The 23,822-nt window shown below is 35.7% G+C and overlaps 1 protein-coding gene across 21 annotated transcripts in view; it reads left to right on the forward strand.

Moving 5' to 3' along the window:
• Window positions 1–1,618: 1,618 nt before the first annotated feature.
• AFDN (afadin, adherens junction formation factor) overlaps window positions 1,619–23,822 on the forward strand; it is an 89,488-nt gene continuing 67,284 nt past the window's right edge. For 9 of the 21 annotated variants that reach the window (XR_001921250.2, XM_018077386.2, XM_018077392.2 and 6 more), the window contains exons 1-11: window positions 1,620–1,811; window positions 3,492–3,607; window positions 5,089–5,252; window positions 5,707–5,867; window positions 6,880–7,037; window positions 12,827–12,938; window positions 13,314–13,481; window positions 15,004–15,048; window positions 20,347–20,441; window positions 21,231–21,493; window positions 23,047–23,116. Coding sequence is in view for 20 of the 21 variants with exons in the window: in XM_018077386.2 (XP_017932875.1) it covers window positions 1,637–1,811; window positions 3,492–3,607; window positions 5,089–5,252; window positions 5,707–5,867; window positions 6,880–7,037; window positions 12,827–12,938; window positions 13,314–13,481; window positions 15,004–15,048; window positions 20,347–20,441; window positions 21,231–21,493; window positions 23,047–23,116 (1,527 nt within the window). In the remaining variant the exon portion in view is untranslated. Of the gene's footprint in view, window positions 1,812–3,491; window positions 3,608–5,088; window positions 5,253–5,706; window positions 5,868–6,879; window positions 7,038–12,826; window positions 12,939–13,313; window positions 13,482–15,003; window positions 15,049–20,346; window positions 20,442–21,230; window positions 21,494–23,046; window positions 23,117–23,822 lie in introns of all 21 variants that reach the window. The other 12 variants (XM_018077395.2, XM_018077398.2, XM_018077397.2 and 9 more) reach the window with 5 other exon arrangements.

Consider the following 23,822-nt stretch of genomic DNA (forward strand, 5'->3'; position numbering starts at 1 on the left):
GAGTAGTAGCTGTTACAAAAATGTTTAGGGTTGAAGAATTGAGACCCACCTTTGTATAATTGCGGTTTTGTTCAGAGTGTATGTGGGGGTGGGAATTAGCTGAAGTGAGAAGTGTGGAAACTGTAACTCCTTGCAGGAAGGAACACTAGTTTCGGAATACAATAGATAGTTCTGTGGGAACACACCAGTGCAGGCTCCAAAAGATTAATTCTGCAAGTTGTGAGGATAACAGAATGAAACACAATCAGCCATTGTTTAGGTCTGTGGTGCGTTTGCACTGGACTCTATTGTATTGGTGTAGACTTGGGAGTATCCTGGGAAGAACAGTGCTTACTTCTGCATGTATCTAGGAGAAACAGGTCTTTGTCTTAGTATAGATTGTAACTCTTTGACTTTTTAATTTTTTTTTAAATATTCTTTTTCTTTTCTTCTTGTGAAGGTTTTCTGAATGAGAGATTAGCTTCAATAAATATTTTGGGTTCTTTGCTGCTCAGAGAAATGTTGTGATGTGTGTTGGGGTCAAATGTGGTGCTGGAAGGGGCTGTGCTTAGCATGAAATCTGTCACTGTGCTGGACACCTGAGGATTTGTCCATTTCAAAGCCTTTGAAAGGCTTCGCTTCCAACTACCTGAGGGTGTCCTGCTAATGGAGTCATTACATTTCAAAGCTTTTGAAATTTATCTATTTAAAGGGGAAGACAGAAGCAATTATTATTAAATTGTAGAGTAAGCTTGGCAAAGTCAATATCCTTGATTCCCCTTGAGTGCAGGGCCCCATGAGTGCTGGGATTTATGCAAGGGGCAAGAGTTGGCCAGGTGGAGTCCACTGGGGAACTGAAATTTGAATTTGGAGTTGGTGTTCGGATCAGCAATGGAGCAGACAGTATCCTCCTGCAGTTTGGTAGGCTGCAGAGCGAAGCAGAGGGCTCTGATGACTGAGGAAAGTACTTGACAGATTGTCATTGCAGTGGTAATGTAGCCACCTGGTTGACAGCTGCAGCCCTTTTCTTTACCGTGTATTTTCTTCCCTCCCAGAGTGTTTAGGGAGCTGTACCGAAGACTAACCTTTCTGAAAACATAAAATACAAACAAATCAAATTATTTAACTTCTTCAAGAGGTTGTTTCTGGGACAAACAGATGACAGCATGAGAGAGGAATGCATGAAGGGATGGAAAGAGGAGAGAAAAGATGATTCTTTGACTCCTGTAACATTAAACTGTTCTCTTTGAGACACACTGATGTTCCTTAAGCATAACACTCTTGGGATACAGAGACCTGCCTGCTATCAGGAACAAAACAGTCTTCAAGATGTTTAAGAAAAAAAGTTTTTATTGATTCTCCTGACAATAGCTGAGATTTGAATACCTAAAAATTCGAGTTCTCAGTATTTCCTGTAAAAAAGAGTACTTAATTTGTTTTTGCATGATATTCTTTTGTTTTCAAGTTTATAGTGTCCTAGTTGCTAATTTTACTGTCATGAAAATTTTGAAAACCAGTCTGATATTTGAATGTCTTATATTTTCATAATATTTTTGGAACTAATTAATAATAAAAGAACTCTGAACCTTATAATTGCTAGCCAGCACTCAGATTTCGTATTTTTATTTCTTTACAGGATCTGGAGTTTCATGGAGTAATGAGATTCTACTTTCAAGACAAAGCAGCTGGAAATTTTGCAACAAAATGTATCCGTGTCTCTAGTACTGCCACAACTCAAGATGTGATAGAAACTCTTGCAGAGAAGTTTCGACCAGACATGCGAATGTTGTCATCTCCTAAATATTCGCTTTATGAAGTGCATGTCAGCGGCGGTTAGTATTTATTCATGGAGTCCTTCCTGCATCCTCACCTCTGTCCTGTCTACCCCTAGCCAAAATATCTTTAGGTTTGCCCTCAGCTTCTGAACCACATAAGACTTGAGTGTTTTGTCCCTAAGTACATTGCTACTAATTGTTTTTTGAAGGGGTGGTATTTAAAAACATAATTACACATATCAAGCCTGCAGTTTATGTAAATTTTGATTATGACCTATTAAATGCTGTGCATGACATCCTGTTTATTTGTTGACATTTGTGAGAGAGTTGCTATTTTTAGGACTAGCATGTAAAGACTAAATTTTTATTAAGAGACTAGGAATGTTAAATTGGAGCAGTTAAGAGTATATCCTCTGTTCTTTGAAGTTGTGGGCCTTTGATAGGTAGCCTTATAATGCATGTTCTTTTACTGCTAAATTGGGGGAAGTTCAATTTAGTAGAAATTAAAACTTAGTTTGAAACTGCTGTGTTTCTTAAACAGATCCTTTAATGTTACCTGTGAAGAACTTGGATATCAAAATAGCTTTTGGTACTGCTACCATTTGTCTCCTTCAGGCTGGAAGGTGATAATGTGTGTGGTGGAGACAGAAATAGGAGAAAATAGCTTTTATTTGTGCTTTTTCCTTTTTGTACTTCAGAAGCTTACACAAATGATTGAATTACCTTAAATTCTCCATTTGGGAGACTGAAAATAATTTAAGATCCAGAATGGAAATTTATTGGGATACATTTAAGTTTTAATGATCTATGAATGATGACTTGGTGTGAATTATATGGGATTAGGGAAAAGTTTTTGTGTCATCGCTGGTTTAAACAATGATTAGTATGTGGTTTTTTTCTGCTTTAGGTTTCTTTAAAAATCTGTTAGCACTGTACCTGTAGTCAAAATGAAATAGTTTGCTTTGCAGAGCAAGTTCCTGATGTTTAAAATATGATTGAGGCATGAGAGGTGCCTCAATCAGTAGGAGTGTTTCTTACTAAATAAAAGTAACTGCAAAGACATTATTGTTTTGCTATGCCTAAGTACTGTCTCCTACTTCTCAAAGGGAGATCAAATGGCAAAACTTGGTTAAGTTTTTAACCACTCTTTCAGATTTTTTCCATATACTTAAAATAGATGTAATGCACTAAGTGAAATTTTGGGTTGTATATGTGCATAATGGTTTTTTGGGGGGAGGGAGGGGGTTGGGGAGGTTTTTTGTGTGTTTTTAATTTTCTAATCTCATTTATTTTTGTGCAGTCTTTTTGGGATATTATTTCTCAGACCCCAATCAGACTGCAGTCTAAGTAAATTTAAAATAAAGAAAATTAGTATTTGGAAGTCTCATGGAGTTCTAAAGTTTGAAACATTGTAACTCTAGATCTAACTTCTCTTCCTGAGTGATAATCCTTTTCCCACACTTAGTTCTGACAAAGGAGTTACACATGACTACTTTATGGGGGCTGTTAGCTTACGTAAATGGACAGAATATACTTAAGCTGGTTGCTAGAAAGGGGACATGTATTTCTACCTTCCCTTCCCAGGCTTTCTTTCTGTCCCTATACTTAACAAAATAACATCCACTGATGTGTACTGTGAAGTAAAGCTTTTGAGTTTTTAAGGGCTTAACTTATTTCTAAATATCCTTACTCTTGAGATACCAAGTAACTGCTAATGCTTTTTGGGTTTTTTTGAAGAAGAAAGAAGATTAGATGTAGATGAGAAGCCTCTTGTTGTACAATTAAACTGGAACAAAGACGATCGAGAGGGAAGGTTTGTCCTCAAGAATGAAAACGATACACTTCCTCCAAAGGTGAGTCTTTACAGAGCATGCTAGTGGTAATGGCAGTTTTGAAATGTGTGGGACTTGCTTATATAGCAAAACGTAATTTCTACTTTTTAATTCCTGAAAACAACTGCTGCTGACAACCTTTAGTATGAGGAGTAAATATTTTTAAATACTTAAAATGCATCTTTGCAACACAGCATTTTTGTGATCTTTCAGATGGCTTGTGATACTGTGATCCATGTATTGGAGCATGTAATGCCCAGGGAACTTAGACACTTAAACTTTAAAATTTTCTCAAATAGGATATGATACCTATCCTGCCTCTTGCGAAACCTTTAAAGGGGGAGACCAGAGGGAGTTAAATAACTAAAAAAATTGTTACCTCCCTAGGTAACAATCTGTTTTGTGAAAAAACTGATGGGAGACTGTTTCCTTTTGTGGATGATTTTGTTGTTGTTGTTTGTAGGGAGGTTTTTTGTTTGTTGGATTTTTTTTCTCTTCCAAATGGAAGACCTGCCAACATCAGCCATACAAAAGTTTCCTTTGATATTAGTAATTTAAACAATAAATTAGATCAGACTTTGGCTTCTGAAGTCATGTAATTATATATATTTTAGGTAGCTTGAATGCTTATAGCTATGGAAAACATGCTGTTCAGTGTGGGCTATCTTAAGGCAAGTTTTTCATCTTGGGCTGAGCACTAAATCTGTTGCTCTTGAAATTAGAGCTTGTTAATTTTAAAAGTGCTTTGGGTACATGAGCTTGTACTAGATTTTTGGCTACAGGATACGTTCGTGTTACTAGTGGGGAGTTAATGATGTCTTGCACGACACGTACCAATGTTGCTATTCCTATTCATTGAATTAAATGGTCTTCAGTCTTCCTTCTCTGTGTTCTTCACTTCCTGATAGAAGCAGGAAAATTTATGTCTTCTTTCTCTCGTGCTCTTTAATGTACTCTGTCTACAAAAGGCAAATGAGCCAAGGATTACAGGTATCTTGTCTATGCAAGGAACAGGAATTAGAGAACACTGGAAAGACAACTCAGAAAAACATACCATAGGGGAAAAGTCCTCTGTAATATTTTTCCTTCTGCAGTTTATTCTGATGTGGCATTCCGACACAGGTGTCTTGAAAGCAGATTAATCACAGTGTTGTTATGAAGTATTTTTACTGGGAGGCAGAAATATGTTTTACAGCCTTCAGTTAATCTTTTGAGACCAAATAGATAGCAGGCATTATTCAAGTAAAATTCTGCTGCTGCTTTACTTTCTCGAGTAGAATCAGTTCATACCTGCTTTGGAACATGATGTTGTATTTGCCTTCTCTATGTTATTCTCAAGAGTATTAGTCCCATCACTGTGTAATGGAGTACTGTTGCCTGGGGTATTGTTTCTGTGTTTGTGATAATACGTCTTAATCAGATTCTTCTGGGAAGTTAAAACCAATACTAACTTTTCATTGGACTAAAATTGATGAAAGTTGTCTTAAACTCATTTATTTCAGAAAGCTCAGAGTAATGGCCCTGAAAAGCAAGAAAAGGAGGGAGTAATTCAGAATTTCAAGCGAACTCTTTCGAAAAAGGAAAAAAAAGAGAAGAAGAGGCGTGAAAAAGAGGCATTGCGGCAAGCATCAGATAAAGATGATAGACTTCTTCATGGGGATGATATGTAAGTGGTTTAAACTTATATTTTTAAAATTAAATTGTAGTTGTATTTAAGTGCATTAGCAAAAGAAAAAGCACAAGTTGCAAGCACATGCTAACTCAGCTTCCATGTGCTTTGCAGTATTGTAAATCATAATAAGGTTAGGGGTAAAATGTAGAGTTTCTTTAATGCCTTTCTCCCCGCCCCATCTTTAAGAGGTAGAAGGCCTCTTCTTTCTTTGAAAACTAGCAACTATCAATATTTAAATTGGTTATTTATTTCACGTGAACATGGGTACATGAACAGTGTTAACCCTGGCAAAAGTGAAATTCACATAGAAACCATCTTCTGATAACTTAACTGAGGCTCCTATGTGTATGGATCCTACTGGCCTTCTATCCTTTGTGAAGTAATGAGAATATATGTGTTTTAAGCTGTTAATGACAATTTTTAATTTTTATCTAAACTAACTTGGCAGTGAGAATTTTCGCCTTGCAGCTGAGGTTTACAAAGATATGCCTGAAACCAGCTTCACTCGCACAATATCCAATCCTGAGGTGGTTATGAAACGGCGGCGACAGCAAAAACTAGAGAAGAGAATGCAGGAATTTCGCAGTTCCGATGGCAGACCAGACTCAGGTACTTGGATTTCTTGTGGTTAAGTTATAAACAGTAAACTGTTTACCGAGAGAATATTCTGAAGGCCAGCAACCCCTGTAAATTTGACTTAACTTTTGCTTTCTGCAACATTTTTTGTACGTGGCTAATTTATCAGTGGTGTAACTGAATGCAGGATTTGTAAAGGTAGGATTCTGCAGGAGTGTGTTTTGTGATGAATGCCAGTCAAAGCTTTCAGTCATGGGCAAATTGGTGGGAGAGAGTATACTCATTGATCTTGCTAGCAGTGCTGAAGTGGGAAAGAAGGAAGGATGGACTCTGAGAAACAGAGGAGGCCTTCTGAAATAATTGTCTTTTATTATACTAACAACAAGTTGAATGACCTGAAAGTGAAAATGCAATCAGTAGCACAAATAAAGGGTGTAAAGGACTGATTGTTAGGGTCTGCACAAAGGATTCTGGTAGATCTTGTGAATAACAGTGAATAAGTATTTTACATTCATGGGGTGGGGATGCAACAGTGGTGGTTGTATAAACATCATTAGAAAGGAACAAATTAAGCAGTGTTAGTACTGATAAAACCTCAAATGCTGTATTCTGTCCATGGAAGGGCAGTGAAGAAAGAGTTAGGGGTGTAGAAAACATCATCTGGGGGAAATCTTAAATGAGCTTTTTAAAGAGACAGGAGATTCTTGAAGGTCACAACAAACTTCCTGTCAAGATGGGAAAGGTCTGTTCTTCAGCCATTGCCATTCAGCCGTTTCATTTTAACTTCAGGTAATACCAAGCATGGTGAAACACTGGGAAGAAGACTTGATTACATAAATTAGGGAAGTATCACTGGAGTTTTTTACCAGTGGCAGTGATAAATTTATTTTGAGGATGTTATGTAACTTTTCTTGTATTAGCGGATTGACAAAATGATTTCTGAAGGGGTTCATTCTTACATTCTGTCAGAAAGATAAAGAATGAATGACTGCTTGTCTGTCTTTTTATTCTCTGGTAACATTGTTAATTCCATTTTGTTTCCAAGGTGGAACACTGAGAATTTATGCAGACAGTTTAAAACCAAATATACCATACAAGACAATTCTGCTGTCCACTACAGATACTGCAGACTTTGCAGTTATTGAAGCACTGGAAAAATATGGTCTGGAAAAAGAAAATCCCAAGGATTATTGTATTGCTCGTGTAAGTGAACGTACTAAGACACAATCTTCTCATGTTTCATATCTGTTTGGGGTTTTTTTCCCTGCTTCCAAATTAAATGGAATTACTGTTAGTTCAGTGACTAAGGGTTGTTTTTTTTTTTTCTTAAATCTAGCAACCTCAGGAATTCTCAGGTGACCTTTCAAGTTTTTTGGTTTTAAACCCAAGTCTTCCAATCTTACTAAATTATTCCTTGCTATATAGATAAATGTTAATACTGAAAGTAACATGTTTCTGCACTTGGCACTGCGGTTTTATACCACTAGGTGTGCTTATGATTCACACATGTATAAACTAATAGTTGGTCCTGTGGATACATAAAATTTGTGCATAAAACTATTTCCCTGAACTAAGAGTGAGCATCCATTCAGAAGCAGAAGTGCTGAGGCGAGCTCCATTGTAAAAGGTGTATATTGTATACTGTTGCCTTATAGCTTTCAGCAGTAACTTACCATCATTACAAATCAGAAAAGATTAAACGTTTAAGTGAAACTTAGGCTTGTTTTCAGAATTTAATTATTTTAGGAGTCCCAAATGAATTGTGTAGAATTGTTATTTCTTAGAGATATGGCTTTAATCAAAAAGTCCCATGGGCAGTACTGATTAAAGGTTACAAACTTCTGACCATGTCATCTTCTCAAGGAGAATAGTGAGACTTGAAAACATTTGATCCTTGTTTGAGTCCAATCTTGATTACATTTTTGGCTATGACTTGTCTAATAAATGTGTATTTATTGCTCCTTAATATGATGAAAGAATGGGAAAAAAGTTTGTCTCTCATAATATTGTGCTCTCTTTCCCTGCCCCTCCTCCAGTGCTTAAAGTGCCGCTGGTAAGCAGTAAGAAAGCAGTAAGTGCTATTCTCTGCACTTTGTAGCTGCTCTAAAGGATGTGGATATATGTTTGATCTAAAAGTTCTTTTCTGATTTGCTTTTTATGATATCTTTGAGTAACCTTAGTGTCTGCTGTGCTTCCAGTCTGTAGTGGTATAATTAACTGGGAATTGATATGTTACTCTAATATTAGGAATAAGGAAACTGTGATAGTAGTGGTGTAATAGTTTTGTAGCAGTGAACTAATGTTAGTTTTCATTTTTTCAACTGTTTTATCTTCATTCTAGGCATAGTTTTAATGAAGTTCTCGACATTTTATCCTTGTCTTCATTATCCTGTAATGAGGGTTCCAACTATGAAAGTTCATTTTACTTACAGTAAAAGTTTACATAGGTTCTTATTTTAGAGGGAAATACTTCTGTAAGTAATAGATTCTTTCAATGACACATTATATTAAAAATTGATTCTCAGTTTTGGCTGCAGAGTATGTGTAGTTTTAATTATGACAATTATCTTCATACTGTGGGATCCATAAATGCAATTCATGATTCTCAGTCATTAATCTTATTAAACAGGTTACTGAATTGACATTCCAGTTTCTCTGCTGGTTTGAAAGAATCACAGCAGAGACACTGTGACTGAATTTGGAAGATAGCTTTGCTTCAGTCTGTTTAGTTCAGAGTTAGAGGACATCATGATGTATTACAAAATATTTGTGTATGAGGGAATTTATTGAACTGATTGCACACTTACCCAGGAAACTATTGCAAGTTACTCTTGTTGTAGTGGTGGTGTTCCCTGTTACCTCCTCTTATTTTCTGATCTTTTGTGGGGATGTTTAATATAGAAAATAGTCTGGAGAATGTTGTTTTAATCTTGGGATAGGTTAACAATGTCTTAGCTGTGAAACAAAGTGATTTTTTTGGAAAGCACTTCTGGAAAATATTTTGTCTTTTCTGAGCAATGCATCTTATTCATACAGTAAGTTTCAGTACTGACGTAAGTTGTGCGCTTACATTTACGTTTGGAATATGAGTAGTCTTCACTGAGTAATAGCAGACTTTTTTTATAACTCTTAAGTATATGAAACCTTTGTTTTGCTCCCCATAAGTCATTGGAGTTGGTAAAATCTGCTTGGCCTTTCTCAGTGCTCTTCTGATAAAGTGTTGGGTTTTAAAATGTTAATCCTTCTTTTATGAATAGAGTATTTTAAATCTAACTTGTAAAATCTGCTTTTTTCCCCAATGTTTTATGAAGTTACTTTCCTTGCTTGAAACTTTAAAATACCCTAGCATTAGTTTGATGTGTCTTTAATCACTGTTCTCCCTTTTTGGAAACTCACAAATACACTGCTAAATTAGTCCAATGGCCATTGGTACTCCTTTTATATGGAAGTCTCATAGCTGTTTACCCTTGGTAGGGCTTTTCCCCTTGTTCTTCTGATGTTACAGTTTTCTGTGGAAGTCAAATCCTATACATGTTCCTATTCTTAACATATGTTGAATTTAACTATGCATAGTGGAACATATAACTTCAATTTCGTACTGGTTGTGATTTTTAAATGTTTTGTTTTCTTTGAGTGGCAGATAAAGTGTCTTCAAAGAAGACTTTAACTGTTGACATTTACTTAACTATAAAGATGGATTTTAAGTTGTAGGACAAGACTACTATAAGGTTGCATAACTCACTCCTGAAGTTTCAGGAAAGATAAATATTGTAAGAATTTTTTGTAACGCCATTGACAACTTCTGTTGTAAATGTCATTCTCCTGTCAGTTGCTTGCTTTCATATGCCAGTTTGCAGTGTATTGGCTGTACCTTTGTCCCTGCTACTGAAGTGCTTTTCTATGTCAGCAAGTAAACATGCATTTGTTCCAATGTGTGTTTTACTTGTTTCAGTTTGCTTGGTTGGAGTTTCCCTGAGTAATATGGGGTTCACTGCACATCTCTGAAGATGTCAGATTAATTAGACAGTCTTCCAAGCTACCTGTGCATATTCACTTAGGGCATAAGACTTCAGGCGTGCAGCGAACTAGTTAATTTGCAAAAGTAGAGTCTGGATCAGATTTCTGATTTAGCATGCACTTATTTTTTTACTTGAGGGTAAGACATAAATAACTTTTTGTAATGTCAAGCAAAAAGATGCAGTTCATGGTGAGTAGGTTTTTCTTTTTCTTTTTTTTTTTTTTTAAGAAATAGTCATTACAGACATAAGGCATTAAATATTTTTAGCAAGATTCATTGAGAGTTTTTTTGCGGGTTGTTTTATTGGTTTTTTATGTTTTGCTTTGGATTTTGTTTTCTTTTCACTAGGGGCATGTGCAGAGCCTGTGTTCCCAGCTTGTAAGGAAAATTGAGGATTAATTATTTATAATAAGCAGATATATTCAAATATACTGTAGATATGAGGTTTTTACTTAAAAAAACATTAAAATTACAGAAGAGCTTATTAAAGACCTATTATAGCATGGGATTTTCTTGTGTGAGACTTCTGCTAAGGACAGATCTGATAACTTGATCTGTATATATTGCTTAACCACAGTAAGTATTTGAGAATTATCTTCTCTTTTTTATTCCAGCAAATGCTTTGGAAATTAAGTCTGAAGTTGCTGTGGTCTTCATTTACATTTCTTAGCTTGTATTTTCTGCCTGTTTCACTGCATTTTAAATTAATAGATACAGAATTGAATGACTTTATGATAATTTATATATGCTCATGAATGCCCTTACGACAAAGCACAGTGTATTCTTCCTAATTCCCTGTTTCGCATTTGTTTCAGTTCATAGGTTGTCAGCTGACAACCTGCTTCCAAGAGATATGATCTTAAGCTGGTTTTACCCACCTGTATTTGCTGTGCAGTTGCAGAAGTCAGAGAAGTGTCTATGCCTCATCTCAGCAGTCTGTATGGATGCAAATTCATGAAAGGATATTTAAGTGCATCTGTTTTTAAAATTAAAGCAAATCTCTGCCCATGAGCCAAAACTCAGTCATAATATAGACTTATTCCTGTGTTTTTCCGTTATTCTAAAATGTAGGAATTTCAGCTTTGTGGTGACAGCATTCACCTAAAACACAGATGTTTTCTGAAAAGGCATCGTAACAATCAGAAATGACCTAGCCTTAATAAGCTCAGATGTGGTGTTTTGTATCTTTCTTCAGGTTAGGTCACACGCTTTTTAAAGTGAGATATGTCTGTGTTTTCGGCTCTTCCTGGGAGAGGAGAGGAATGGTAACTGGCTGGGAGGATGAGGGGATCAGTGCTTTTGTGACCCCTCTTCTCTAGCTTGTCTAGTTTACCATTGGTGCCCTTAAACCCGACACCAAGAACAGATGCTTATCCAAGTTCCACGGCAGAAGTAATATCAGGTTAAATTAGTAGCACCTGTGCACTGATAGCTTCTCTGTTCCTCTGATTTCACTCCATTTGGGTTTTCTTTGGTTTGCTCCTTAGTCCAGTATTGGTCAGCCCCTGGTACACATGCTGCAGCATGTATTTCTTGTTTTTTAACTAGTTACCTTCTGTCTCAAGGGCTTTGGAATTTAAAAATTGTGGCTTGTTGAATAAGGCCTTAAATACAGTGTTACCTTAATTAGATAATCAAAATTATCCTGTAGGTATAATTGATTTTAAAATATGAGATGTGAAATAGAGCGGTTTAACAAGATAAGATTTGAATGTAGATGTGTTTCTGTTTCCCTCTGGTTTATACATTTTAATGTTTTCCTCCCTTTATAATATCTTATCTATTTGAAAATCTAATTAAAGATAATTTAATTAGTCCTATGTTTAACCAGGTTTTGCATAGAAAATGTTTTAGGGATTACATACTTTTGATCTTAAATGTACTTGTTTCCTGCTTGGAAGAAGATGAAAGGATGTTTGAGGTGGATCTGTGAGAACTTGGTTAACGCAGAAATGGGTGTGGAGAAGAGGCAACAAATGAGTGGAAAGCCTCTCGAGGGCTGCAGCGTAGTTGGGTGCTGTAGCCAATAGCTGCATCACTTCTGAAGGTGTTACCTTGGTCATAGTTCAGAGAGGGGGATAATTTAAAGCAGTTTGTTTAAAGTAGAATTGTCTATGAATTTAAATAACATTGTTAGGATTACAAATGAGGGAGTAAAATACATTTTATTTTTTGATTCAGCTTTGAAAGGTCTGTCTAACTTAGAAGGTACTCATGCACTGTAATACTTCCTGTCATTGTTATTTGTGCTTGATCGCTGTGGGGAGCAGTAATGCATGAAATCTCCTTCAGAGTCAGACTTCATGAATCAAGGTTTCCCCCTTCCTCTGCTTTGCAAGGGTATAGCTGTAAAAGGTCTGAATAGTCCATAGTTCTGTTCCAAAAGTATACTTAGTTTTGTTTCTTCCTTAGAGCTAGACAGCATGAAGCACTTGTGTGAAATGTTCCAGTTGTACCCTTAGTCTCTGTGTAGACCAGGTAAATTTTGGGTAAGACAAGGAGTCAGGAGATGACACTGTCTTTGCCAGCTCGTGGTGTCATTTCTGAAGATACTTGTGTTGCATTAGCAGAATGGCATTAGCAAAATGCAAGGCTGATTCCAATGTGCGAAATAATAAAGGAAACTTCAGTTTTATAACTGTCATCTCCACAGATTTTTTTTTTTTTTTGCCTTGGCTGTTGAGTTATTGGAGTAATACTTTTTTACTAGAAGAAAGATCTTATCTGCCTTAAGTGTAACTTGCTTTTCTTTGCTTTTTAAATATATCTGGTGTTCTGGGAAGCGTGATTTAACTGTAGCAGGAGGTCAGAAAGGAGAGTTAGAAAAAGTCTTGGAAAGCAAAATACATTTCAAGTTACTGAATTCTTTGGCCTTATCTCTCACATGCAAAAAAAAGTAATCAGAGGATATACCCCTGAATACTCTGTTCTAATTATCCACTAACAGCTCTGAAAACTGACAATTCTTTTCTAGGTCATGCTGCCTCCTGGTGCTCAGCACTCTGATGATAAAGGTGCTAAAGAAACTATTCTTGATGATGATGAGTGTCCGCTGCAGATCTTCAGGGAGTGGCCTAGTGATAAAGGTATGTCCAAAAAGCTTAAAGAGATTTTTGCGCCTTGGGTCCGTGCTGTGGACCCCCTGTAAAGTAAGAAATTCTAACATATATTTTAGTATGTTTTGCTTTTGGGTACCTTTAATGTTAGGGAGCATTAGAGTTATTTACTATTTCATTATGCACTGTTTGTAGTATTACATCTTTAGGTACCAGAAAGAATTTACATTTTATCCTAAAGTTTCTACAAAGGTGTACTTATTTCTAAGTTAAAACTATTTTGAAGAAGTGTCAGAAATTTAGTAAGCTAAAAGTAATCCTATAGAACACGAAAATTAATAGATATTGGTTGTGTGTTTGTTCACTGATAGTGTGACTCAAAGGATGTATAATACTGTGTTTTAGGACTACTAGTCTTTCAGTTGAAAAGGCGGCCTCCTGATTATGTCCCAAAGAAAACCAGGAAAATAACTGAAGGAAAGCCATTAAAGGGGAAGGAAAGAGTTGACGGGTCTGGCTATGGCTCTTGTCTTCCTCCTGAGAAACTACCGTACCTGGTGGAATTAAGCCCAGGTAAGAATTCTGATTGTCTAACAGTCTAAATTACATTATTACATGGTCATTTGGATTTTCCAGAAGTAAGACTTTCATTGTAAGGACAGGGAAGTCTGTGGGCAGTGTAGGTGAATGCCACATGAGTTGTTCTTCTGATGCCAGACCCTGAACTGGTGCTGTCTAAAGGTAGAGCTGAATATTTCTGTAATATCAAAATTTTAGCAGCAATTTTTTGGAGTGCAAGAAGAGGAGAAATTATTTCGTAAGACTTTGTCTCTATTAGTATGATTGCAAGTATGAAGCTTTCAGTGTTTTGAAAACAAAATAAAAAAATCATTGAATCTTCAGCTTTCTTTGGATTTTGGGCTTTAAAACTTGGTTATAAGTAAAATAGTTTAACATGTCATATTATGGGAAACCAGAAGAGCACTGCTCAAATCTGATTTGTTTTACATTCACAAGTACACTGTAGCATACCTGGAATTTGACAGTACTCTGCATGGAAAATAACGTTTTTTTAACAGGACAAGAACATGAATTTTTAAATCAAACTTAAATGTTAAACATTTTTCAGTCTATATGGAACCTTCAAATCACTGGCAAGGCTGAGTTTTATTTTGGCATCGTTACAACTCTCTGGGTTGCGTTGTAATTTACAGTTAATTTTATGATCTAGGAACAGCCAGGAGAGATACAACATACATAACATGTGCTCTTAATTGATATTGTCTTCATGTTTAAAAATTTGGATATGGACTTTCATTTTTGATGATTTAGTTATATACAGCTCTTTTTCCTGTTAAATGTCACTTGGGTACACTCAGATATTCGAGCAAATGTTACAGTTTGAAGTGCGGTTGTTTACCTTTTGAGGAGCAAGTTTGGAAATTGGTGCTAAAACCTTTGATCAGAACTGCAAACAAAAGGTTAAATTCATAGTCAAATAGTGTGGGATTTTGTGGGGTTTTTGTTTGGTTGGGTTTTTTAATCCAGATGAAATTAACAGTGCACAGAATATATTAAATTTATTATTCTCTTCTATATGGTGAGGTTTGGTTTGCATATTAATATTTTGGATTCTTTTAATAGTACTTTTGATTACTTGTGCTCTGAACTCTTCATGGAACACAGTATTAAATGTTGTGCTTGGGCAGTGGAGCAAGACATCCATGAACTGAGGGAGGAAAAACAATCTGAAGTGCCACAGGTGTCAGCGCTGTGTACTAAGCCTTCACACATTGCCTCTGGGACTGACCTGTTGTTCATGGTTTTCTTCTAACAGCTTGTTGTCCCTTTTCTAAACAATAAGGATTGTTTCATTCGGTAGCTTTGTAGTACTGATGTCTTTATGTTCTACCCAGTTTCTGAAGTTGAAAGAGTTTAATGCACTTCATCCTTATAAAATGAATAAGTGTTGTCTGGCTACGGTTTCACCCTTTCCTGTCTTTTCTTTTCTTGCCCTCCTCCGCATGTTCTGCATGGTATCTGTCCTGCTGGTGCTGCCTTCACCTGGGTCCTCTGCATGTGTTTCTAACCCCAGGGAGAAGGAATCACTTTGCCTACTACAACTATCACGCTTACGAAGGTAACGCTGTATTTAATACTGTTCTCTCATTAGTCACTAAAAACTTCGCTGGCTGTAAATCTCGTGTTTCTTTTTGACAAATGAAAGGCTATCTTGTTTATCTTTGGCTTTTTTTTTTTTCCAATGGACTGCTTTGGTGAAGTAGTTACCTGTCTTGTTAGCTACCTTTTAATTATTTGATCTGTGAACAAGCGTCAAATTTGTCATGAATATGCTATCATCCAAAGAGTTCAGTGTTCCATCTACGATTAACAGCTAAGTTTCATAGGGTGGTTTAAAAGCAAGCAATTTTATGGTAGAAATAAAAAGTTCTTTGATCCATCTGCCTGCAGAATTCATAGTTAAAAAGTGTATTGGGTAAACGGCATAGAACTTAACCATGCTTTCCACTGTTTGACTGCATTGATGCAGTGGATGGAATCTGTGATTTTTGTGTGAAATAGTTTGGACCACTGGTAAAGTGACCTTACTTTTTACTCCGTGGTGTTCCATAGCATCCTTTGGTATTTCTGTTGCCTGGTTTGTGTTGTTGCCTAACGTAAGTGGTGTGTATCAAGGATTTAGCCATGTTAGACTGTAGAGTCTTGTTCAGTTTTATCTGCAGTATTTGAAATTGATAACCTAACCTACAAATCATTATGCATCCTTGATTCTCTGTAGAGTTTAGAGTAATGTGCTGATACATCCTGGTTTGGCCAAACAGATGAGAATACAAAGCAACTTTCTTCATTGTGAAATGTCTTACCAAAATACCTTTTCCTTTTCTTACTTTTTTTATTCTCAGTTTCCTCATTTTGTTTTCTAGACTGCTGTAAAAGTACTACATGTAGTAGCCCATGTTGCTCACCCTTTCTTTCATGGTTGTGGAGTACAATACTGGGGTTTAAAGAACTCTATTCAGACCTATGCCTCCAGTGCTCAATTCTTGGAATTGAATCCAGACTTTCGTTTCATTAACGTCATTATTCCAGAGAGTAGAAGAGTTTTGTAGAGTGTGCTGAACTAAAAAGCATGGATGGGCTCTGTAGGAACACTTGAACATTAAGTAGAAAGCTTGAAATTTGATTGTGTCTCACTGGAAAAAAAAAAAAAAGACAGTTTCTTAAATCTTAGAGTGTGAAAAAGAGATCTTCGTATTCTAGAGTCCAGTGTGTCTCTTTGGAACAAAGCACTTCAGGATATTTGTATTTATTATAGAAATAACTCCTGTAGAAATGTCCTCCTGTCAAAACGTTGACTGTCTATATTCTTGCAGAGGAACCTAGCAGACTCATGCTTTGTGCAATTGTGCAATTGTACAAATTCAGTAAGTTTGCTACTGAAGTTTGTCCAGTTTTTCCACTTCTCCACAGCTGCTGATGTTGCTGGTTGTATGACTGTTTCATTGACTGAAGATTGGATTCTGGATGCTAGAAGATGCACTTCAGTAGCTTGTGGCTCTAAATGTGGCAGTGAGCAATTGTCTCTGTATCCAAGTCATGAAATGAACCAATAAACTGAGATGAATCTGATAGTAATAGAAATAGACTGGATAGACTGAAGTGAGATTTGGCAGCACTTTGAATAGCTGATACTGTCTGTTATCTGTGAATGTGGTTGCTGATGAGTTCAGGGATGTTATTAACTTCAGTTATTCAATCCTAATATTTAAAGGCTGAGGAAAATGACAAAACCACATTTTTTCAGGATGTGAGTCCCTGAGATCTTACAAACCTGAAATCAAAATTACAAAGCATTAAAAAAAAAAAAGGCAAAGCCATAAGGCTTTTCTCCATGCTTCATCACAAAAAGAGCAACCTGAGCTGTAAAATACATCGCAATGGAAGATGCGGAGGACATGCAGGTATAACAACTCAGAAAGAAGAATTGCAGAAGGTTGGAAAGGTTTGAAAGCCTTGGCTTTCAGCCAGCCTTCTTTCTGAGAACAGAACTGCAGTATATGTGTAACACTTTTACAATTAGTTTGAAAGAATTTTGTTCCCTATTAGGAGAACAGTTTATAAAAAGGTTTTCCATTGGCTTTTTCTGCTGGAAGTGCACATCGTGTTGGAAATTTAATAGCAGAATTATCTCCTGAATTTCACATGGCGTTTCAAATCTGCCCAACCATCTCCTGAACTTATTAGGGTTTAAACTCTTAATACTGAGGAACTTGTGCAGGAAATTTGCTTTTCAAATGTATGTTTAACTAATTTAAACTCAGTAGGTGAAGTCCATTGTGTGACCATTTTTGTTCAGCTTTGGGCTTACTTGTTTTCTATGATCTGATCTTCATCATTTGGTTTGGTCTGGTTTTAAGTCCGTACTATTTCCTGGCATTGTTTCAGGCATTAGATTAGTGAAATCAATTGAAATTATAATTTCCAGAGTAGTGTAGGGCTCACCTTTTAGTGGTGAAGTAACATGTTTAAAATATATATCCATGAAGGTCAGCCTTAGTTTTTTCTGTTGTTCAAAAAATATACATTTGTGTTTTGAATCACTGAGTTGATGTGCTTACAGTGACTATTCACTTCACTACACAGTATTTTGTAACACTACTATTTGAAGTATGAATGTTGACTCGTAACTGCATAAACCAAGTCATGAAATCTATCATCCGTAGCTAAGAACCGCCTTAGTGGACTGTCATGTTTTGGGGGTAGGGTCTTTGCCATAGGTGTGGCAGAATCTGTGTCCCGCTGCAGTGAGTTATGAGGGATACATTCCAAACAACATTTAGGTGAGCTTTCAGCTGTTGAAAAACAGGGAATCAAACACTTTACACTGTAGTATAATGCAACCTTCCTTCCCTCCTGCATCTCTCCCCTAGAACAAAAAGGCCTTTTATCCTTTTATGGAATTTACAGTAATTATCTTCAAGATTAAGGGACCTTTTACTGTAGAAATTGGCTTTTACTGGGTGGAGTATTACATGTGTGTTCTAAATAACTTTTGAGTAACTCCTTAAATCTTTATCGTTTTTGTAGGAATTAAAAATATCATTTGTATCTAGTATTGTTCTAAACCAAGTTTTTTTCATGTTACAATGGATACTGCATAGAAACAAGAGTCTTAATATGCCTCAGCAGAAACGCTGTGATACTAAAATATATTTCATATATGAAAGCACATTTTTTGTGATATAATCTATATTGAGGATATACAGTGGTGTGATGTAAACGTTAGTAGAACTTGATACTGATTGATTAGTCACAAGTGCTGAACTCGGGAATGAGATCAAGAAGTTCTCTTAAATAAACACTTGAAAACAATATTTTATAATGTATCTTGCAGAAATATATAGGAATATTTTAAAGGTGGTGTTTTTTTCTTTTTAAAGTGTCAGAAATGAAGAAGCAGGGGGCAGTGGGAAGTATGTTTAGTATAGGGGAAATCACTAGACTGTAAAGCCTATTCTCTAATCTGTATATAAAGAACTTAGGAGAAAGTACCATAAGAAATTAAGTACAAAACCCCTAGATAACTAGCCCTGACTTTTATGCCATTGACTTTTTTGAAATTCCAGTATTTTTGCTTGTTGAATAAAGGTCCCTTCCTCCAAACTTAATCTTGTATCTTTTGGGTGCCAGATTTACCAAACTAGGATGTGGGTAGGAGGAAGAAATGCTTGATTTCTGGAATCATAAATAAGTGAAAGAAGTTACTTTAAGTTTTGGGGTGTAAGCTGTGAGGAGACATAATAAAAATTCATGGAATTTGGTATAAGCAGCCAAATGTATTCAGTGACCTATTACATGTCTGCTTTTGGTGACATTGAAGATGCAACCACATATAATTTCTGATTTAACATTGTTAAGTATTAAAAACTACACATAATTCAAATTGCTGAAGATACTGCATTATCATTACCTTTTTTGGGGTACAGTGATATTAAATGTATGCCTCTCTAGACTCAAATACAAGGTTTTAATAAAAGGCTTATCCCTGTACCTGAAAAATGTTTAGAGGAGGGAGTACTCTTATGATTAATGCTTCTTTTGTGATGGGTGACATACTAATGTAATGGCAGTGATTCTGTGTTCAGTAACTGGATATTACTGTAGTATCAGCACTTCACTTTCGTATTTACAGTACCAGTCTATGGACTATCTGTGCCTGGTGTCTTTATGTCCTAATAGCATCCCAACAACCCCAGGAGAAGCTTACTACTACCATTTTATGGTTAAATGACTTGCATTCTGATTTTAATAAACAGATCCTGGTAGTAAAGCTGGGATTCTGCTGCTGGATTTATGGAGGTTTTGTTTATATTGACTTTCATTTAAAGACTTGAAGATGACTAGTATCCTACCGCAGACAATGTCACTGTATGTGCCATGCCTTTAATAATATTCTCTAATGCTTTTTGGGGGATGACTTGAAGTCATTGTTCATATCCACAGGTAAGACATTTTTTGTCTTGCAGCCTCCCTTTTTTTACATCTTTGCTTTGGAGAACAGATTGGAGAGAAGTCAGAAGTGACAGTATTACTTCAATAGCTGATAGTATTTAAAGTTGTAGGATTTTCTGGGAAGCAGGGAGCATTTATATGTACGCCAAAACCCGTTGTATTAACCTATGAAGGCACTAACTAAAATCATGTACACTTTATGTCCAATGTATCTTGTGAAATTTTATTCTACTTGGACAGTATGTACTTCTGGGGGGAGTAGGAAGACGAACTTTATTGTTTACCTCATTTTCTGTGAGATGAAAATATAGGTCAATGGGACTATAAAGATAAGGCCAGAAGTGCTAAAGTCCTATATATTAAGACTAAAGCTGTTGTAAGTAAACATTACGTAAGATTCTCTTTTAATATTGGTCTAGTTCCAGTATCTGATGAATTGGAAAGAGTTTGTTATGTGGACCACTTGACAGTAGATATTACTGATAATCTGTACTTCAGTAAGGTCAATAAATTCTATTATTATAGAGATCTGCAGGTAATTTTATTTTCCTGATCTTTAAACCCATTCTGGTATACCCATATAAAACTTTAGAGTTTAACAAAAATTGTATTGTTCAAACTACTAGGACATAGAGAAGGTTTTTCAAAGTATGTTCAGAATAGTAGTTCCTGATTACTTTGTTCTTTGCATTTGTAGAAAACAGCTGCTCCAAGTAGGCTCTGTCTACTTTCAGTGTTCTTGCATTATGATGAACAACTAAGTTCTCAGCAAATCTTGAAAGGACGTCACTCAGTGTTTTTGTGAACATTGCTATTCTGAATTAAATTGCAAAAATGTAGAAATATTGTATGAATATTTGAACTTTAATAACTTGCAAATTAATATTTATTACTTGCTGTACAGATGGTTCTGACTCCAGAGATAAGCCAAAGCTCTATCGTCTACAATTAAGTGTCACTGAAGTTGGAACTGAAAAATTTGATGACAATTCCATTCAGGTATGGAAAAAAGCAGACTCAGATGACAGTACTGGTCTGATCTCTGGTGTGTTATGTGTAATTGTGGGAACTAGTAAAATATGCTATAAATACTCTTCAAAGCTAGAACGGTAAAATATTGCTGCAATTTCATATGAATTCATTATATTAGTCATATTAATGGTCATAACTATCTGAATTTATTTCCTTTCTTGTGTTAAGAGAAGGGTTTTATTATTTTAAGTAGGGTAAGTAAGGTCTTTATAATTTAAGGATTTTATTATTCAAAATGGGGGTTTCTGTTTCATAACTGTGTCAAACGGTGCATATCAGTGTTATTGTAATTGCTTAACGGCTTTCAAGTCCTAGTCTCAATCCCTTTGAGGTAGAATTTCTTAAGTGTATAAAATAAGAATATTTATGTGAAGCTCATAACAGGGAGTCTCTTATAGCACCCTGGGTCCATGTCAGTGCAGTTAATTGACTTGTAATTACTTGCATTGTGAGATTTCACATCAAAACAGCAAGTGGAAGAAAACAGTCTGAACAGTATATGACCAAAAAAGTGAAAAACTTTTTAAGGGATTTCTGCTGCACATGTTAGTTAAATATGTGTTTTATTATTCTTCTTGCAATGAAAAATGAAGTGAAGCTCACTGATGATAGTACCACTCATCTGTGTGAAATTCGTAAGCAAGCAAAGTTAAATTACTAGTCTGTAAATAGGGTAAGCTGCAGCTCAGTCTCTTTATTTTAATTTCTGCTGCAGTATAATTTAATTTATTCTATGTTAATTAATTCTATTCCCAGTTATTTGGTCCAGGAATTCAGCCTCATCATTGTGACCTCACTAACATGGATGGAGTTGTTACTGTAACCCCAAGAAGCATTGATGCTGAAACCTATGTGGAAGGTCAGCGTATTTCAGAAACCACCATGCTGCAAAGTGGAATGAAGGTTCAGTTTGGGTCATCTCATGTATTTAAGTTTGTGGATCCTACTCAGGACCATATTATTTCCAAAAGACCTACTGATGCAAGTCTTATGGTCAAAGGCCCAAGACACAAAACTGGGTGAGTAAAATTTATTTTCTTCCCACTGAGGTGAGGAGGTGAGCCTTGGAAAAAACTTAAAAGCAACTACTCAGAACTCATTTAAAGTGTTAAATATATAATTTGAATACTTGAGCTCCACCTTGTGATTTTATTTAGGATTAGCAAGTGTCTTTTCATTATGGAGTATTCAAACAAGTTTTCCTCATGCTCACTCCTCTTCCTCATGTTAAATACTTTAATGTATTTCAAAATTCATCCAACCTTTGGGATAAGTAAAGAATTTGCTGAATGTTTTCAGAGAGCCTGGTTTTTGTTTTTTCTCAGATAACTTTTAAAATTCCACTAGAAGGAAATGAAGTAATCACAAAATGAAACTGTTAAGATAGGGAACTAAATGTCTCAATATAGCAACCTCTTTTTACAGTGTGATTACTTATGTTCTAGTTCCTGTGTCACAAGGACTAACAGTCCAGAAGTCCACTCTGTTGTTTTTCTGTATATTCATATTTTTGATAGGTGCATAATAAAAATACTGATTGTAGATTTAGTGACTTGTAGGGGTTCAGGTGTTTTCTTCAATAGCTATAGAAATAATCAGAAGAAACAATCTTAAAATCATTTTGTATAGCGGGGGAAAAAACCAACATAACTCCCATCTTCTCTGGGTCCAAATGAGGCTACTCTTGCTGCTATACACATTATTGTATAATGTGGTTTTGAAAAGAAACAAATTGGCTTGGAGATGAGTGAGGGAAAGGTATCTAGGAAAAGAAGCTTATCTGCTGAGTTAATATAGGTGTTTGTTTTAACCATTATTTTTTCTCCACTTTATTTTCATTTGGAAGGATACTGTATGCTTGCTGTAGGACCTGTCTGTAGGAAGACCTCCAGCCATTTAGCTGTCCTGTAATATTCCTACTTAAATCCTGAGTTCATTCTGCATTTAGCCTGCAGATCAATAAATAAATGCTCTTGCAGGTTTACATAGTCAACTGCAAAGCACTGCGTTACTGCAGAGCTATAGCAAAAGGCTATTGAAGCTTGAACAACTAAATACTTTTAAAAATCTTTAGAATAAACATAATAACATGCATTAGTGTGATTTATGAATTATTTACGTTATCCAGAATGTTGTACATTTAGTACTGAAGAACTGTTGCAAGTCTACTGTCGGGAATACAAGACCATGAACGTATTTTATGTGTATTTGTTTATGTGTATTTATATTTTTTCACTTGATACTCTCAAGACACATGGTGTGACTCTTGGGGATGGTCCTGTGCAGGGCCAGGGGTTGGAATCAATGGTCCTTGTGGGTCCCTTCCAACTCAACATATTCTGTGATTTTGTGAAATTAGCTAAGAAGCTGTTTTTCCAAATTAAATGATCTGTGTAAATATTTTTAATAAAATAAAATTTAATAAAGAATCAATACAGTATTAAAAAAAGTTAATATTAACTGGACTCATGGTTGAATTTTAATTTATTAATTTTACTACTCTGTTCCTTGTTTGTTAAGTGTTGAACAGTATAATTTCTAAAATGTACTTTAAATGTTATCTTACTTTTAGAGCTGTACAGGAAACCACATTTGATCTGGAGGGAGATGTTCACAGTGGAACAGCACTACCAGCAAGCAAGGTAATCCATGATGACTAAATAATAAAATATGTAGGTTAAATCAAAATTACAACATCAGTAGTACTTTGGGAAGTGTGGCCAGTTCATCAGTCTCCCCGGCCATTTTCTGTTGTGGATGAGCTCAGGTATCATGTGCATTATTTTTTTTTTGTTTGAGGCTTTTTTTCCACAAAACTCTTTTGTTTAAATTTGTATTGGCATTTGGCATGCATTCTCTGTCAAGAATAGTAACATTTTTTAAAAAGGGAAATTCCTTGAACCTGAAGTAGTTTCTCCCCAAACTGACACGTGCAGGTAGAGATCTGTATTAAAACTGATACATCATTACCTTGTGTGTGTAGCATATGGCTATTGTCATCTGTGATCGAGTAAATAAATGTTTTATATAAAATGTGAAAGGATGTTAAATTTTACTTTAACTAGGCTTTTAAAATTTAATGGATGTGACATTAGGCTTCATTAGAGCTCCTGTACACACATTGCCTAAACAAACTGTCTCTGCAGTCATAATTATAAACATTTTATGAGGTGGTAATGTTTTCTGGCTTGCTTTCTGCACTGTCTGTTAATAAATTTTGTGTCAGAATTGCGTTTTACAAGAGCACAATAAAATGACACAATGGTTAATGCCTTACTTGGCTATGATCACATGCCTCAGATGAAATGAGAGCGTGAATTATTTCAGCAGTATGAAATGTACTAATCC

This window comes from Manacus vitellinus, unplaced genomic scaffold (genome assembly GCF_001715985.3).
Source record: "Manacus vitellinus isolate BGI_N305 unplaced genomic scaffold, ASM171598v3 scaffold_37_pilon, whole genome shotgun sequence".
NCBI lineage: Eukaryota > Metazoa > Chordata > Aves > Passeriformes > Pipridae > Manacus > Manacus vitellinus.